The 18,856-nt window shown below is 42.2% G+C and overlaps 1 protein-coding gene across 2 annotated transcripts; it reads right to left on the reverse strand.

Moving 5' to 3' along the window:
- Positions 1-526: 526 nt before the first annotated feature.
- On the reverse strand, positions 527-14,083 carry LOC111156523 (density regulated re-initiation and release factor). Of its 2 annotated transcripts, none has more exons than XM_022517475.1 (8): positions 13,976-14,083; positions 13,060-13,174; positions 7,723-7,742; positions 6,948-7,032; positions 4,800-4,883; positions 2,386-2,502; positions 921-1,060; positions 527-820 (listed from the first exon to the last, which is right to left on the reverse strand). In XM_022517475.1, the coding sequence occupies exons 2-8, from the start codon at positions 13,163-13,165 to the stop codon at positions 776-778; spliced, it is 597 nt and encodes a 198-aa protein (XP_022373183.1). In that variant the 5' UTR covers positions 13,166-13,174; positions 13,976-14,083; the 3' UTR covers positions 527-775. The 2 variants fall into 2 exon arrangements, with proteins under 2 accessions (XP_022373183.1, XP_022373184.1); XM_022517476.1 differs by having other exon boundaries at positions 14,020-14,082.
- Between the last annotated feature and the right edge of the window lie 4,773 nt (positions 14,084-18,856).

Genomic DNA, 18,856 nt, shown 5'->3' on the forward strand with positions numbered 1-18,856 from the left:
TGGTGCACCATCATTCTTTAACCATTTCCCAATTGTTCATTTGTATCAGTTGCAATTTTTTTGTATTTATGAGGAACATTGCGATGACCACCCTCACCCACAGTTTTAAGCAAGAATGATTCTATCTTTAGGATAATGTCAGCTAAGTGGCTTACTGGGTCAGACTGCAGATGGTTTTAAGGCTTTGATATACTTTACCAAATAATCTCCAGAAGAGTGTGAACAAGTCCTACCAACATTAAGTTAATGTGACCACAAAGTGGACTTGGTTGCTAACAATGAAGCAAATTCAACCACAAATCTATCAGATGCCCAAGCATCTCAAAACTATCACACCAAAGAAGCAAGGAGACAATTATTAATGGTGATGAAGCCAAAATTCAAATTCTTCAAAATATTACTCAGCTTTAAATCATGATTTCACTAAATCATGATTACTTTAAGATAATAAACAGAAAAGTTTTGCACAAAAAAATCTAGTGTTTTTCCAAAAATAAAAAGTTAATAACAGAAAGAGAAAAGTCAGTACCAAATGACCAAAAATTTTTATTTGACTAAATTCTATTTCATGCATTAGCATGACAGTCTCCCCTGTTTATTAGACTTTGGCAATAAAAAAAAGAAGCAGCCTTATACAGAACAGTGAAAATGCCAAGGGTGAGGGTAATCTACAGTTTTACTGTAGGATAAATATATATATTTTTAAAAGGCCTCTCTCCCTTTGGCCATATCAACTCTCAGTTCAGATCATTAAATAGAGACAAATTTTCAAAAATCACTTCTTTACTTCTCCAAGATCTTCAATGCTATCATCATCCACCTATAAAACACAAATAATTACATCTCATGAACTGTGGTATCAGATAAGCAACTTGCTTTAAAAACTTATATCCACAGGTGCACATGTTCTACCTACTCACCTCTGGCCATTTTTCCTGAATGACATCAATTATGTCATCTGTAAAGTCTCCCTGAATGATGATTTCATCCTCTCCTGTTACTGAGGCACCACAGGAGAATTTCTGAGCAAAAAATCTTTGTGCTTCTTTAAGATCAATTTCTGTTATTTTAAAAAAATAAACAAGTTTATAATTAGAATTATATATCAAAAGTATTTTTCAAGTTTGAAATTTTAAAGATTTTATTTATTTATTTGACAGAGAGATAGAAGAGCACAAGTAAGCAGAGCGGCAGGCAGAGGGAGAGGGGGAAGCAGGCTCTCCATGGAGCAGGGAGCCCGATGTGAGGCTCCATCCCAGGATCCTCGGATCATGACCTGAGCCGAAGGCATACACACTTAACCAACTGAGCCACCCAGGCGCCCCCCATTTTAAAATTTAATCTGTATCTTAATTTCATAAAACAGAATGCCTTAACAGGTTTATATTCCTCTCATGGTAATTACAAACTACCACAGGCAGTGGTCTTCTTAACCATTCAACTTGTATTTTCAACGTCAAATAAAGCTTCGGTATATAAAAATAGTATTATTTGGGGGGGATGGAGTAACCGGGTATGATGGGCATTAAGGAGGGGACATGACGTAATGAGCACTGACTGTTATATGCAACTGATGAATCACTGAACTCTATCTCTGAAACTAATAATACACTATATGTTAATTAATTGAAGTAAAATTTAAAATAAAAGATGCATTCTCTCTCTCTCTCTCTCACACACACACACACACAGACATTATTCATACCATTCTTAACTCATATAGTAAGACCAAAATAAATCCAGGAACACATTAATTCCAGGCATTAACATATACATTTCCAAGTACAATGCAGTTCTTCTGTTTATCCCTTTTTACAAGAGCAATAGTTAGAGCAGGGAAACAAATCTATTACCTAATGACTGTTTTTCAACTGTGTTGTCACAGGAAGGGACCTTGGTTTACAATTTCACTGTTCATTCAAGGCCTCCAGAAGGAGCTCTGAAGCAGGACATTCTGCTGATATCCACATTCCCTCACCCTCTGCTACTGTTCTCAGAGGGCACAAGCCATTCTGCAGCCTTTTGCCATCTAGCCTGCAGGGACAGAGGAGCAGGACTGATAGGCTTCAAAAGGAATCCTACCTAACACTCCTCATTCCACATAAAATATGCTCAAGCAGGTCTTCTGTAAAGGAAAAAGTTTAACTAGTTCCCTTTGCTAAACATTTTTAAATTTCTTCAAAATCTGATTTTGAAGCTATACTTAGACATGCAAAATCTCATTTTGTGTCTTCTTAGCAAAAAATAGACCTGTAAAATTTTCATGATGCCAGATTAAAAAGAGACAGAAAGACCAAGACAGAGACAGAGAGAGGGAGAGAGGGAGGCAGAGAGCAACAGAGACTATAGTTCACACATTTTAAACATACTTAAACTTGAACTCACCGAAAGTTGCAAGGCCACATACTCTTGTTACATATTTCTTCTTTGCTCTAGGAATTTTGGCTATCGTAACTTTTTGTGGTACAGTCTTCTTTTTTTGCTTTATTTGACCCCTTCCACCTTTATTTATTAAAAAAAGAGTTCCGCATCAATTGTTTTGGTCATAAAGAATACCGTCTTAAGCTTACTAATTTTCCAAAAATACCAAATATTAATTTCTAAAGTTTCTTCTTCTAACACAAAACTAATAAACATATGCGTGAGTATTTGTTCAATAAATATTTATTAAGTGATATGTACCAAGCACTGCACCAAGGGCTGAGGACACAAAGATGAACAGAAGAAAACATAGTCCCTGCCCTCCAGGGACTCTCAGTCTAATGAAAGAGACAAAAAAAGTTTAATAATTACTACAACTGGTATATACTTCAACAGGAACCATGAATACTGCACACCACCATGGCTTTGCAGAAGAATGGCTTATTCAGCTTCTGGAGAACAGAAAAGCTTTCCCAGAAGAAATGGCATCTAAGTTCTTATAGAAGGACTGGAGAGATACAGTAAGAAAGGCTATCCCAGGAGAAGAAAATAGTACAGAAATAAGAGAAGGCATTATATTTGAGAACTACAATTGTCTCGATGAAGGATGCTTATGGATATGTTAGGAGATAAAGCCAGAAAAGTAAATAATTACCTACCAGTCAAAGAACCAGCAAGACAAGCTTTGTTGTTTGATTTTATATTGAGGCAGAAGAAAAGCCACTGAATGAATGAAGGAGTTGGGAAAAAAAAAAAAAAAAGATTTAGGTTTTAGGAGATCACTCTATAGCATCTAGGGTGAGCCTTTAAGGATTAAGGCCAGCAGAGAGCTACTGCAGGATCCTATATTAGTTTAGGTGGAAATTAATCAAAATCTAACAAAGCAGTGGTAAAGGTAATATCGACCAGGCACAGGACAGATTAAGGAGAAGAATAACAGAATTTACAACTCACTGAAAGGAATTAATACTCAATAAATTAAGGAAGATGACTATAAAAAAAAAAAAAAACTGATTAAGAGGACCAAAGAAGGGAGGTCTGGGTGGTTCAGTCAGTTAAGCAGCTGCCTTCGGCTCAGGTCCTGATCCCAGGGTCTGAGGATCTAGTCCCGAATCACGCTCCTTGCTCAGCAGGGAGCCTGCTTCTCCCTCTGCCTGACACTCCCCCTGCTTGTAATCTCTCTCTCTCTGACAAACAAAATCTTTAAAAAAGAAAAAAAAAAAAGGAGCAAAGAAAGAGAACTCTTGGCAAGTGTCAGCTTCTGGCTCAGATGAATGGATAAAGTATGCTGTCAATAACCAAAAAACATAGATTTGGGACTTAGTAAGTTTGGTTTTCTTGGAAATACTGCGTCTGAGGTGCCTGTGGGACCACACACACTGGCAGAGTCTAGAGATAAGGCCAGGACTAGAGGTACAGATCTAGGAATTTCAAGCATGTAGAGTGGTGTCAGAAGTTAGGGATGTGAAAGAATCATTCAGGGAAAAAACTACAGAACGAGGAGGTTAAGAGGGCCGAGCACAGGATCCTGGAAAATACAACTTCTTAGGGACAGAAGGGAGAAGAGAAGCCTGCACGGAAGACCAAAGAGGAGTGAGCGACAGGGAGGATGAAGAAAGTCTGTTGCAAAAACTAAGGAAGTATATGGCACTTCAAAGGGCGTGCTCAGATGTTCTTATTGCTTGGCAATTACTGAGCCACTGATGACCCCCACGAGAGGAATTTCAGTGGTGTGACAGTCAGCTTAGGGTGGAATGAGGCAGAACAATGAAGGACAGAAGAGCAAGGACAGTGAGTCTCTAGTCTTCCTACAAAAGTCTGGCTAAGAAGGGCAGGGCAAGGGATAAGGTAAAGAATGGGCTCAAGAATTTTTTCAAGAAAAATTCTTGAAAGATGCACAGTCCTTATTTATAAGCTAATTTTAGTCATAGGGGAGAATAATTAAGGCAGAAGGAACAGGCAGGGACAGGATCCAGAGTATAGGAATTCATTTTAGCAGCAGGTAGAGAGGTATTAAAAAAAAAAAAAAAAAAAAAAAATTAACCGAGCTGACAACTTGAGAGAATATCTTTTATCCATGTCTTCAACTCTAACTAAATAGAATACACAGGTATTTAATAAGGTAACAAAGTTTTCATGTCATCAACAAGATGGCTGGTTGCTTTTTGCATATGAACACAGCAAATAAAGTGTGTTTTCTTAGATCCAATTTACTGTAAAAGCCCAAATCATATGACTCTGTGCGGCTCTGCAGGGTACACATATGGAACTACAGCAGCAGGGAGACATTACTGGCTCTGGGACTGTCCTCATTATGTATTTCCTCTGACAGAGAGAAGGTGTGTTTATATAAATGAAGTCGCGGATTTAGGCCTTACCTCTCTTCTGCTTTTTCTTCTCTTCCTCTTCCCCTGCTGTGCCTTGACCCTCTGTAATTCCAGCTTCTTGTTTCGGTGAATTTTCTAGATGTTAACAATGAAATCCAAAAGCATTAACATTACTTCAAAATAACCTTAAAAAAAATCACCTTTGAGCAACTTCATACACAAATAAGGCATCTTGCCAACAACTGAGCATGCTGTTTCTAAAGCAAATGATTACATTGCTAAATTCCTATCTAGTCTAATTCTGGTCATTATGATTAAGTGCATGATGATATATGAAGATTAGATCCTTTCAGCACAAAAAAGGAGCACAAAACACTCAGACTCTGCAGGCATGTTTACATCTAAACGTACTAACCTAACCTAGGTAACAGAAGTCTGGGCCTAAGAAGACTCCTTCCTCGGGTCTTATCAAATCCTAGGCAGGTCACAGGCAGGTCATGCCTGGGCTGACCGTGACCTCACAGACTATAACACCCAACTTTAGGGTTCTTATCCAACCACAGAAATGACTGTAGCTACTATCCAAAAAGACCTTCTATGAAGTTTCAGGGATTGTGCCTCTTAGAAACAATCTGACAAAGCAGCAAAATAGTGGAATAACATCAGGGTCATCTGATAGGCCTGTTTCGAGCCCAGGCTCTCCCTTCTTCCTGCTTCTGCCTTCATTTCCACCCATCTTTAAGAGAAGCCAACAGTTTTAACAAAATGAAGAAATCTGTTCTCTGCAGTCTTCCTTTCCTCTGGCAACAGCAACTCCATTCTTCTAGTTGCCAAAACCCTAGATGCCTCCTTTTCTCACATCCCACATGCAGTACATCAGAAAGTCCTGTCAGCTCTACCTTCAAAACACATCGAGAATCTGCCTACATTCCCCGCCTCCACTGCTACCACTCTAGCAGGTCATCAGGTCTCCTGATGTGATTATGGCCGCAGCCTCTCATCTGCTCTACCTTCAAAACACATCAAGATGGGCGCCTGGGTGGCTCAGTGGGTTAAAGCCTCTGCCTTCGGCTCAATCATGATCCCAGACTCCTGGGATCAAACCCCGAATCGGGCTTTCTGCTCAGCAGGGAGTCTGCTTCTCCCTCTCTCTCTGCCTACTTGTGATCTCTATCAAATAAATAAATAAAATCTTTGGGAAAAAAAAAACAAACAAACACATGGAAAATCTGCCTACATTCCCCGCCTCCACTGCTACCATTCTAGCAGGTCACTGTGGTCTCCTGACGTGATTATGGCCGCAGCCTCTAATCCGCTCTCCCTATATTGCCTGTGCCCTCTTCAGTCTATTCTTTAGCACAGTAGCCAAAAGAGATGCTGTTGAAACAAAAGTCGGACCTTATTGCTCTTCTGTTCAAATCTCTCTGATAGTTCCACATCTCATTCTGAGTAAAAGCCAAGACTAGGCCTTTAAGGTGTGGTCCTCCATTAGCTCTCTGACTTCATCTCTGACCCTTCCCCACCCCCTTGATAAGCTCCAGACACAAAGGCTTCCTTGGTGTTTCCCGAATGACAGGTAACCTTTTACCTTAGGGCCTCTGCACTTGCTCCACACCTGGAATATTCGTCCAGATAGCCAAATGACTCACTCCCTCACTTCTTTAGGTCTTTGTTCAAATGCAGTCTTTTCAGCAAAATCTTTCCTGCCACTACCTAAAATTTCAAATTCTTTCCCTAGTAAGTCTTATCTCCCCATTCCCTGCTGATCACTATTTAACATACTTATTTATTTTACTTAGTCTCCCCTTTCTGATATAATTTCCAAAGAGCAGATCTTTTGTTTACTGCTTTATCCCCAGCATCTAAAACAAAGTATACATATAGTATGCTCACAAGGAGTAATTTGTTAAATTAATGAGTGAAAACACATTTGCTCCTAAACCTTCTTCTAAACTTCTCCTAAGAAGTTATTTTAAACTGTATCAGAGAGGTTAAGACACATGAAGCAGTGTATGACTCTATACAAGGAATTTTAACCCGAGAACGAAAAATTGTTTTGAAGCTAATTGGTATAAATACAATTCTGTAATATACTATTTACTGCTACTAAAAAAGCACTTTCATATCTTTAAAATAATGCCTTATGTGCATTTGTTTCATATATACAAACATTCAGATGAAAGAAAAAAATGTTCATACCTACAGTAAGTTTTGCAAACTCATTTGGAAAATTCTTCTCTAACCACTGTCGACATTTAGCAACATCGGGCATATATTCACAGTACTGGGGGAGTGGGGGCAGGGAGAACAAATTGAGTCACAACAGAACATTTTCAATCAACCAGTACATCTTAATTCATTCCCTATTATTTGCTATATTAAGAATGATAAAACCAACTACTCCCACCCTACACTTTATCCACAGGAATTCTGTATTCCACCAGGAAATGCCCCATAAGAAATTAGGATTTTAAAAAGGATTAAGCAGCTCCTCACTGTAGTAATCAAAACAGAAGGGCCATTAGAAAAAGGAGCAAACAGAAAAAAAACGAGCATGTTCACTTCTTGCTTTGGACACTCAGGTGTCTCACTATTTTTGTGACTTGCCCACAGATCCTGACTCAGAAGCTTATTTACAGAAAATCTTATACATAATTTTAACTTATACTTTCCTCTGCTTAGACATTAGATTTTGGCTTTAACTCTAATCGTTTTCTTAGGTAACTATTCCTAAGTTCCAAGGAAAAGTCCAAACTGTACAGCCAAGTACAAAAGATGTACACATATGATACAAAGACTAAAGAAAACAATGTGTAAGACCATAAAATTATTCTAACCCAAAGTTCTCTATAAAAAGTTGAAACTCAACTATCAAATGACAGAACATGAAAAATAAAGTTCTCAGGCTAGCTCTAAAAAGCAATGACCTCAAATGCAGAAGGTAAAAAAAGAAAAGAACTTTTAAAGGACTTACCTCTGTTGGTAATGAACAGACTGGGGAAATGGAGAGAAAAAAGATTAGAAAATTTTAATATATAAACACACATGGTTCATCCCAACTTTTAAATTTGACAAAATGCTTCATTTCTATTTTTTCCTATAATCCTGTATCACTTTTCAAACACCACCCATCTTTTTTTTTGGGGGGGAGGTAAAAGCCACATGGTTCATAGAGATAATTCTATTTTTTGTTTGTTTTTAATCTAAAGAAGACCATAACCCTCAGTTGGTGGGACACCAAACTATACTATCCTGCATATCTTAAGGTTTTACCATAATCACTTCAATGGGTCTGAAGTTAAGCTGAGAATAATTCCCAACACAACAAAGCTTGAAAGGAAATGGTTATTTCCTTCCATAGTTTTACCAAAACAGCCACCAGTTTTTATTCATACTAACACATTCATAGACTTCAGTAGCACTTTTGCTACCATTTCTTTGCAATATACATTTCCTTTTCTTTTTCATATTGTGCTACATAAGATAAGACAACTGTAAAGCTAGAGGGAACGTGGCTCCAATCCTGTCCTTGTATAGACTACATGGGCTAAGAACTAGAAGAACTCAAAAGGTTTCCCAATTCTAAACAGAATTGTTACTGGGTCAACCATTTTGTTTTTATTTTTAAGGTGAAGAACTGAATAGCTCAGTGTGCCCAATATCCTGAGATTTGTGACGGAGAAGAGGGCTGGTACACCATTACTCATCACAGCAATTATCGTTACATGCATTATTATGTGTCACCACCACCACCCTGTAAGTAAGAATCACATCAACATTACCAATAGGTAAGTAACCTGCTGCATTTGGTTAGTAGAACAGGATTTGAACCCTGGTCAGTTTCTGAAGCCCTTAACCATGAAATCAGATTACATGACACACACAGACAGTGTAGCTGTGTGCCAGCCACGTGACTGTGGTATGCCTCCTCCTCATCCCACCATCACGTTTTTTACAGTTGAAGCTCTAAAAAAGGTTCAATAGTTCAGCCAAGGACTAAGGTGGTAGGTACGTGGCAGAAGAAATTTAGCACCTTTTTATTTCTTGTTGTTGTTGTTTTCTATTTATTTATTTAATTTTTTACTATTAACATATGACGTATTATTTGCCCCAAGGGTACAGGTCTGTGAATCATCAGTCTTACACATTTCACAGCACTCACCATAGCACATACCCTCCCTGCTATCCATAACCCCGCCACCCTATCCCTCCTCCCAGCCCCCAGCAACCCTCAGTTTGTTTTGAGAGATAAAAGTCTCTTATGGTTTCTCTCCCTCCCAATCCCATCTTGTTTCATTTTTTCCCTCCCTCCCCACCATGGCCCCCAGCCCTGCCTCTCAAATTCCTCATATCAGAGAGATCATATGGTAATTGTCCTTCTCTGATTGACTTATTTTGCTTAGCATAATACCCTCTAGCTCCACCCATGTCGTTGCAAATGGCAAGATTTCCTTTCTTTTGATAGCTGCATAGTATTCCATTGTCTGTGTGTGTGTGCACGCGCGCGCACGCACACCCCCCCCCCCCACATCTTCTTTATCCATTCATCTGTTGATGGACATCTAGGTTCCTTCTGTACTTTGGCTATTGTGGACATTGCTGCTATAAAGATTCAGGTAGCACCTTTTTATTTCAAGCGTAGAGATCTTTCCACCAAAGCTCTCCCTGGTTAACCACAGCTCTATAATCCTCACAGTTCAAGTTCAAATACCAGTAGGTACAGATATTCAGCCACACTTTCAGGATAAAATTATAGGTTAAATACCATTATAGCAAATACTAAAGCTATAAAACTTTGTACACCACTTCAAAGAATATTCAGTTCAACAAAATTCTAATACAATGAAAACATTTGGACAGTTCACTGTTACTTGGTTTTTTTTTTTTTTTTTTAAAGGTTTTATTTATTTATTTGACAGAGACATAGTAAGAGAGGGAACACAGGCAGGGGGAGTAGGAGAGGGAGAAGCAGGCCCGATGTAGGGCTCCATCCCAAGACCCTGGGATCATGACTGGAGCCGAAGAAAGACGCTTAAGGACTGAGCTACACAGGCACTCCTGTTACTTGCTTTTAAAGTCCAATTCCTGGGACACCTAGGTGGCTCAATCGGTTAAGTGTCTGCCTTTGGCTCCGGTCATGATCTCAGGGTCTTGGGATCAAGTCCCTTATCAGGCTTGCTGCTTGGCGAGAAGCCTACTTCTCCTTTCCCTCTGCTGCTGTTCCCCCTGCTTGTGTGCTCTATCTCTATCTCTCTAATAAATACAATCTTTAGTAAATAAATAAATAATAAAGTAAAGTTAATTTCCTTTCCTGTAAACCACTCCTTTTCGACATGCCGATTGAGCAGTTACCATCAAGCTTGGCATCACTCATAGTGCAATTCCCTGACATTATGTACTTGCTGATGTGATGCAACATGAAGAACAAGTCATCATCGGCCATGAAACTTTCTGCTACGGTCTGAATGTTTGTGTCCCCTCAAAATTACTATGTTGAAATCCTATAATCCAATGTGATGGCGTTAGAAGGTGGAGCCTTTGGGTGTATTATTCATTCTTCCCTACAGCCTTATGAAGTAAGCTCTTTTTTCTTTTCTTTTTTTTAAAGGTTTTATTTATTTATTTGACAGAGAGAGAGATCACAAGTAGGCAGAGAGGCAGGCAGAGAGAGAAGGGGAGGCAGGCTCCCCGCTGAGCAGAGAGCCGGATGCCAGGCTCAATCCCAGGACCCTGAGATCATGACCTGAGCTGAAGGCAAAGACTTAACCCACTGAGCCACCCAGGCGCCCCTGAAGTAGGCTCTTTAACAGACGAGGGAACTGGCCGAGGTCACACAAGTAAGTAAATGGCTGGGGCAGGATTCAAATTCAGAATGAGTCTGAAGTCACAATCCTGAAGACAAAATGTCTCCCCAGAAAGCACACCATCCTACCTACCTGTTTCTCACTCTACTCCAACCAGCACTGTTACAATCAGCCCTTTCTTTTCCCTCTCTCCTGAAGACACTATATTAAATCTTACCACCATACTGTTCTTGTGAATTCCTTCACCTTTCCTTGCAAATTCCACCCTGTATTTAAGGCTTCTCATTTCCTTGGAAATTTCCCTACTTCCCTCTGAACAAAGATCCCTGCTCTTCCTCAACTCTAATTCATAGCTACACTCAGTACTGTTTAATTTAGCATTTAATACTGAGTGCTTCTCCTACAACTAGACCATAAATTCCTTAAGGAAGTACCTTGTCCCCAGCTTAGTGCCTGGGACATCAATATAAACTAGGAGGGAAATGAAAATAAACCCTTCTTGAAAAGGTTAGGGACCTCTGGTGAACACAAATTATCACAGGGGTGCTTGCGTATTTTGTGGAGTTGTTCAAAAGCCACCTTAGCAGTCACATACTCAATTTAACAAGAAGGTTTTCATATACCATATTTCATCAATGCTAAATTTTTTTTTAAGATTTTATTTATTTATTTGACAGAAAGAGAGAGAGAGATCACAAGTAGGCAGAGAGAGAGGGGGAAGCAGGCTCCCCGCTGAGCAGAGAGCCCAATGTGGGGCTAGATCCCAGGATCCTGAGATCATGACCTGAGCCAGAGGCAGAGGTTTAGCCCACTGAGCCACCCAGGCACCCCATCAATGCTAAATTTTTTATAGGGATTATTTTATAATTATGGCATGTCAATTTGACAATTTTCTTTCTTAGTACAACATAAAATAATGGTGAATCTTATAAAACATGGAATCTTAGATTAAATAGAGTACAAAAATCAATAGCTCTTAACTACCATCTGATGAAGATAAATATACCATACTAAACTAGTATAGTTCTCTAATAATAAAACTTATTGTACTTTGTTCTTGTGTTAGTTGCTCTATCAGAAGCTTTACCCAAATCACCTTAGGACACAATCATCATTTCACTGTACAGACCTTAAGAAACACACCTTTAATCCTTAACTGAATTAGGAAACTTGCCCAAGGTCACATAGCCGGTAACGCTGGAGTCAGGAATCAGGAGGCAGACACTAGTCTGTGACTCCAAAGGCAAACAAGATGACCAAGACAGACTAGTATCGTAACAAAACTCAATCAACCCTATAAAAAGTTTCCCTGCCTTATTCTCACTGAGGTATTTTACAATTTTTACTCTCGAAGATATCCGACAAATATCAAGTTGACAACATTTTTTAACTCAGCGATATCCCCTCTCCTTCTGTAGTAAAGTAAACTTCTGATGATGTCTCTATTATACTTACAAAATGGAAAGCCTCCAAACACAAGGACCTTTCCTGACTTATCCAATCACTACTCAGTCCCTGGCACCTGAAACACTGTGAGGCACCAAGTAAGTGGTCAAAAATATTTCCTGAGAAAAATTAGTATTTCCTTGCCCCCTTTGCTATCCTGTACCTTCAGATTTTTCTGAAACTTTGCAAAATGCTAATAAAATTAGGACCATTTCCAATTCACAAATATTTCTGCATTGAAAATGAGGAATTGGGCGCCTGGGTGGCTCAGTGGGTTGAGCCTCTGCCTTCAGCTCGGGTCGTGATCTCAGGGTCCTGGGATCGGGCCCGCATCAGGCTTTCCGCTTGGCGGGAGGCCTACTTCTCCCTCTCCCTCTCCCCGTGCTTGTGTTCCCTCTCTCCCTGTGTCTCTGTCTGGTAAATAAATAAAATCTTTAAAAAAAGAAAAGAAAATGAGGGAAAACACTCTAAGAAAGAAAGAATCTGGATTCAGTCTAATAGATATATTAGTAATGAAACCAAGACAACTTTCCCAAGACTGTCCTATGACCCACTGTTCCAACCTCATCAAATTCCATTCCTCACTGACACCCTCCCTATCCTATATCCACACTATACTAACCCAAAGCGGCTCACTTCTCCGCAGATGTGAATCAAGCCCTTTCTTGCATAGCTGCTCACTTCATGTGGGATGCCCTTCCCCACGTCCTCACCCAGTCCTTGTCATCCCTTCAGACTCAGTATCTTCCAAGAACTCCTCCTCTAACAGCCAGGCTAGCAAGTAACATTAGATTGAAATCATCTATTTCCAAATCTCTATTCCAACTGGACTGTAAGCGTCTCCAGGCCAAGTCGCAAGACACAAGTCATACACGTCAGGGGAAAAACAAGTTAACCCATGCCTCCCCTTCACCAACACCCCTCCAGCCCCCAACTGAAGATTTCCCCGATAACAAAGACAGATGAGAAGAGGATTAACAGGATGAAATGTGATACTACTATCACAATGCATAAAAACAAAGTGAGCAAAAAAGAGCCATTTTCTGCTTTGTAACACTTGCCTCCACAGTAAAGGACTCGAAGTGGGTAGTCTGCATCTAACTTGGTATTGCCCCTCGGGTCTCCTTTGCAATCATGCCCACCGGATTCAGAAATATCAGCAGCCATCTCCCAAACCTGTAAGCAAGGAAAATAACACATTTTCACTCTTTTGGACCAAGATCCCAAACAGGCAGTGTTCAAATGTAGCCTCACCCCCTCGCACTAGCAATACCTCACCCCTAAATCTGTTTCAATTCTGTTCTTAAGTGAAGGATACAAGCTGCATTAAGATTCATAAAATACAAGCAATTCTGGGCACACCACTACCAGCTCCACAGGTCTACAGGGAAGCAAGTGACAGCAGCAAAAAGACCGTGAAGAATTGGGGTGGGAGTGCGGGGGGGTGGGGAGGGCACTAGTGGAAAGAGGAAGCAACGGGATAATAGGATGGGGAGGATGATCCGTAGTGACGGGACAAAAGGTCTGGGGGTGATCTGGGAGGGATACAAACTGCAGCAAAAAAAGGCCACAAAGCAGCTGGAGGAAAATAGGCTTGAAAAGCCTACGAAGAAGGGGTGGGTGACAAGAGGGGCCCTGGGTACAGGGTGTGGGGGCAGCTCAACGCCAAGGGAGGGACACAGGAATCAGGGAAGGGGATGGGAGTGGGAGGGGGCGGGGAGACCAGAATCTGAAGAGAGAAAATGGGAGCAGAAGAATCAGCAAAGGGCAGAATGTAAGAGCACTGGGGCGACAAGGGCGGCCAGGACTTGGGGGAAGATCTGAGGCAAAGGGGCAATCCCGGGGAAACCAGAGGGGCCCATGTGGGCGGGGGTGTGGAGACGCCCGGCCCGGCCCCCTTCCGCCGGGCAGCACCTCGGCTTCCCCCACGCTCTCTACGAGCTTCTCGGAAGAGGGAAAGGCACAAGGGGTCTTTACCCGGGCGGTCGCACAACCCCCGCCGCCTCCGCTCCCGCCACTACCGCCAGCTGAAGCGACACATGCAACTCCTCTTCCCCGGCCAGGGCCGCCTGAAAGCCCGTCTGCCAGCCGCGGTCCCGCGAGACAATAAGCCTTTATCGCGAGATTCAGGCCGCCGCTGGGCGGCTGTCGCGAGAAGCCTGGAGGCGGAGGCGGAGGGGATTTGAGGAGCATGCGCGTCTCGTTCGAGGGCGGGGCCAAGCCTCCGAACGGCTGACAGCCAGTAGGCGGTGCTCGTTAACCGCGGGAGAGAATCGGCGGTCGGCGTGCGGCGTGTGGAAGCGGGCGCGGATGCAGTGGGGACGTGCGCCGTAGTCATCAGTGACTCCCTATTAATGAGCTGGGGAATGTTGCCCCGCGTCTGGGGTGCATCCTGGAGTCCTGACTAACCTCCAGCCTGTTGGATAAGTCACTCCTCCGCGGGGAGATGGCAGCTGGAAAAGGCGTTTGGTTTCAACACCTCTCCCTGCACTGGCTGAATTATTCTGGAGAGGATCCTGTCAGCGTTCCTTAGATTGTTCTCATCGCCCATAATCTCACCACCCTAACAGCTGTTTTCATCGCCTTCCTCGTATTTACCTATCCTTACATGGGTTGCAAATTGGAATTAATCTCTCGGGTCTCCGGCTTTCAGCAGCCAGAAGCCGGGTAGACAGAACCACACGCGGCGGGGGGCGGGGGGGAGCGTCTCAGCTCTGCTTCCATCTGGTTGTTTTCCTTCGGGAAAAATCCCTTCCTCACCGTGCTCCGCCTGAGTCCCATTTGTGAGATGGGAACAACATGACAGTGCTTGCAGATCTCTGAGGGTTAGGAAAATGACGACCAAAACGTGCTTCGTAGCTGGTGGAGGTCGTTCTTTTGTATTTTGTTTTGTCCTCCACCTCTTTGCTTCCTTCCCTGCCAATTTCTTGTGCCGCCACCACCACCACCACCCTTAAATTTTCTGCTCAAGATTTACTTCGTGTGCACAAAGCCATCTGGCACAATCTTTTCCACCAGAGACTGTGGCCTCCACTCTGACATCTTTCTTAAAAGAGGAATCCCTCCTTTCCCCCATAGAAGAGTCAATTCTCTTTAGTGAAAGAAGATCTTATTCCCAAACGTGGTTGAGTCCAATAATAATAGCTTTCTGTTCCAATAATACCTTCCATTTGCTGCCACTATGTGCCGATAACCTGCTCATTTGGGAATATAGAGTCCAGGGGATTCACTCCACAAAATTATCTCGTGTTCCTATTATGCGCCAAGCACTGTGCTAGGCACTGGGGATACAGTGAACAAGAGACAAGTGTCTACCCTTGTTAAACATAACCATCTTAAAAGTGATAGCTGATTTGATCCTTACAATAACCCCCCCAGGTATTGTCTTCGATTTCCAGATGGTAAAATTGTAGCTCAAAGGTGGAATGAATTAAGTTGAAATGTGCTTAAAATCACACAGCTAGGGGTGCCTGGGTGGCTCAGTGGATTAAAGCCTCTGCCCTCAGCTCAGGTTGTGATTCCAGGGTCCTGGGATCTAGCGCCACATCAAGCTCTCTGCTCAGCAGGGAGCTTTCTTCCCTTCCTCTCTCTCTGCCTGCCTCTCTGCCTACTTGTGATCTCGGTCTATCAAATAAATAAATAAAATCTTTAAAAAAATCACACAGCTAATAGCATGTTTTATTGATCTTAAGATGCATATTTTCCCACATTTTAATATCTTATACCAAGACACATTGCAATGGATGAAGTTTTAGCATCGTGTCATAGTTTAACTGGCAGCTCTTTTCTTTCTTAGGGTTGTATAAAATAATGGCGTCCCATAATCAATGGCATCTTAGATGCGATGAGATGTGGCTAAGTGGCCAGTCCTGTGTAGTAGACTCAATGGCTTCAGTTCCCTTCTTCACCCTTTTCCTGTTCTGCTTTGTAAAGAAGGGGGTGCTGGACCCCCAGAGACTACATTCCCTGGCTTTCTTCTTCCTGAGTTTCCAGCAGGGTTCAGCCAACAGGAGGCAGCAATAGGAACAGTCACCTTCCCAGCCATCCCACCCCACCCCGGTGAACAGCATCCCTGACTTCACTGGTTAACCCATTGTATTGTTAGGGGATCCCTGACCCTGGGCACCTGTACCATAATTTCCCCCTGGATCTAATCTGTAGCCTGGCAGTGTGATTGTTGGCTTCTTGCTGCCACTAGTCTCTGAATTGCTTCAACCACCTCTGTTTACCTTTTCAACTCTTTTATATATATATATATATATATATATATTTTTTTTTTTTTTTTTTAAATTTGACAGAGAGATCACAAGTAGGCAGAGAGGCAGGCAGGGGGAGGGGGGGTGCAGGCCCCCCCACCGAGCAGAGAGCCCAGTGTGGGGCTCGATTCCGGGACCCCGGGATCACGACCTGAGCCAAAGGCAGAGGCTTAAACCCACTGAGCCATCCAGGTGCCCCATATCTTTTCAACTCTTTATTCCCCATGTAACTAATCCCCCAAATGAACCCCCACACACACTTAAATACTTAGATGGGGTTATTTTCTGGGCAGACTGTACCTGAACGCCACTGGCGTTCCAACCTAGACTTGAACTTCCTAGCATATACTACAGCCTGTCAGCTCTGAAGTTCTAAAGGCAGGAGCCACGTACTAAATAAACTTCCCAGAGGTTTCTTACCAGGAAGCCACAGACTCTTTGAGGAGCAGTGGAATTATGACAAAGAATATAGGAATCCATTTGTGCACCAACCATTGTCAGGAAATTGACTAAACATCTTTTAGGCTTAAATTTTACTTTTTTTGGACAGAAAGACAGCAAGAGCTGGAACATAAACAGGGGGATTGGGAGAGAGAGAAGCAGGCTTCCCACTGAGCAGGAAGCCTGATGTGGGCTTGATCCCAGGACCCTGAGATCATGACCTGAGCTGAAGGCAGAGGCTTAACGACTGAGCCTCCCAGATGCCCCAAATATTACTGTTTTCTACCGTAAATCACGCTTTCGTTCCTGTGAAAGTTCAAAGATTGAATCTAATTGGCCTGCCTCCAGCTGCATCTGGTCCTAAATCCATCCCCATAACTGAACAAACCCAGAGTCAAGTGTCCATCTTTGGAGCTGGCTTTAGAGGGTGGAGACAGTTACAGCCCAAAGGAAATACGAGGTTCTCTGAACAGGAGGGGAATGATGTCAAAGTATCAAAACAACAGACGTCTACTGAATTCATCTTCATACTCACATGTTCTAAAAATTATGAAATAATCTCGTGCACTTACATCAAGTGGATATATAGGTGAGGCAGACTTCCTTACTAACCGAATTCTGCTTTGCTTGAGCAAGCCGTGTGTCCAGCTAGACGCTTGATTTCCCAGCCTCCCTTGCAACGAAGGTGACTATGTGACACAGCCCTGGTGCATGAGATATAGGTAGACGGTGAGGGGGGGGGCATCCCTTCTGTTGGGAAACATTGTGTCAGCTTTCTAAATGGACAAATATATGGTGTCCTAGCCCTCTTTGGTGTCATCTCCATCTTTCACTATCTTTGAGCTATTTTATAATTTTGTAAATTGTGGAAAACTGAGAAATGCAATTGGCTCTTGTCCAGAGAAATGCAAATGAATTCTGTCTGGTAGAGCTGCATTGATCATTTCTCTGTTGACTAGTTTTCCATCCCTCTGTAAATTCACTGTAGCATTCCCAATTGCCTGTGCGTGTGTATATGATTGCCTATGTGTGAATGTTTTTGAGAATTCTCCTTTGAATTGGTTCCAACATCTTACTGATTTCCTTATTAATTAATAAGTGAAATAAAATATTTGACACTTGTTTATTTTATGAGATAAGAGTCATGCTTTTATTCTTTTAGAAATTCATCATTTGATACTTCTCCAATAAAAAGACAAGGCTTCATGTTAAAAAAAAACCAAAAAAAACCTTGACCTTTCTTCTTTCTGACTGGAACCTGAACATAAACCGTCTTCAACCGTGAGGGTCTAGCCAGACCATGAGGGTACTTATGCCAAGGATTTGGGATTGGAAATGTATAAAAAAGCCTGTGTTCCTGATAGCATTATTGAGTTACCATGTTTGTTCTTGACTGCCTCCCTTCCAAGGTTTTCTATTGTGAAAATTCCCTGCTCTTCCCCAGCCCCCATCAGTTTAAACCAGTGCAGTGGGCTTTTCTATTATACTGCAGAATGCATTCCTAAATTATCCTATCAAAGAGCCAGAGAAAGCAAGCAAGCAAGCAAGCTAGACATTTCCTTTGGTTTTTGTTTTTGTTTTTGTTTTTTTTGTTTTTTTTTAAAGATTTTATTTATTTATTTGTCAGAGAGAGGGAGGGAGAGAGAGCAAGCACAGGCAGATAGAATGGCAGGCAGAGGCAGAGGGAGAAGCAGGCTCCCTGATGAGCAAGGAGCCCGATGTGGGACTCGATCCCAGGACGCCGGGATCATGACCTGAGCCGAAGGCAGCTGCTTAACCAACTGAGCCACCCAGGCGTCCCTTGTTTTTGTTTTTAATAGGCTCCACATGGAGCCTAATGTGGGAGTTTGAACTCAAAACCCTGAGATCAAGACCTGAGCTGAGATCAAGAGTCAGACCCTTAGTCGACTAAACTACCCAGGCACCCCTAGATGTTTCCTTTAGCACAAAACGGAAACCTGTGGTCAAGCAAAACATGGCTGAAAAAAAAGGAACAAAGGTGAGCCCCCGCTAAAGGATGATGGGGAAATAACGTTGCAAGACCAGTCATTCAGATGAAGCATGGACGAAGGGGCATTCCGACCCTCGCTTTCTGAGAAGTCTTCTAGCAAAGAGAATGAAAGAGTTTGCCCTGGGCTTCTTGGATTAGGAGCTACTTCTT

Source organism: Enhydra lutris, unplaced genomic scaffold (genome assembly GCF_002288905.1).
Source record: "Enhydra lutris kenyoni isolate GAN:26980312 unplaced genomic scaffold, ASM228890v2 scaffoldscaffold46, whole genome shotgun sequence".
Taxonomy (NCBI): Eukaryota; Metazoa; Chordata; class Mammalia; order Carnivora; family Mustelidae; genus Enhydra; species Enhydra lutris.

Coding starts and splice junctions, on each gene's coding strand:
- LOC111156523 (XM_022517475.1), bottom strand. CDS start 13,165: ATGGCTGCTGATATTTCTGAATCCGGTGGGCATGATTGCAAAGGAGAC. Junction 7,743..13,059: donor TCGAGTCCTTTACTGTGGAG/GCAAGTGTTACA, acceptor CCATTTCCCCAG/TCTGTTCATTACCAACAGAG. Junction 821..920: donor TTCAGGAAAAATGGCCAGAG/GTGAGTAGGTAG, acceptor TGTGTTTTATAG/GTGGATGATGATAGCATTGA.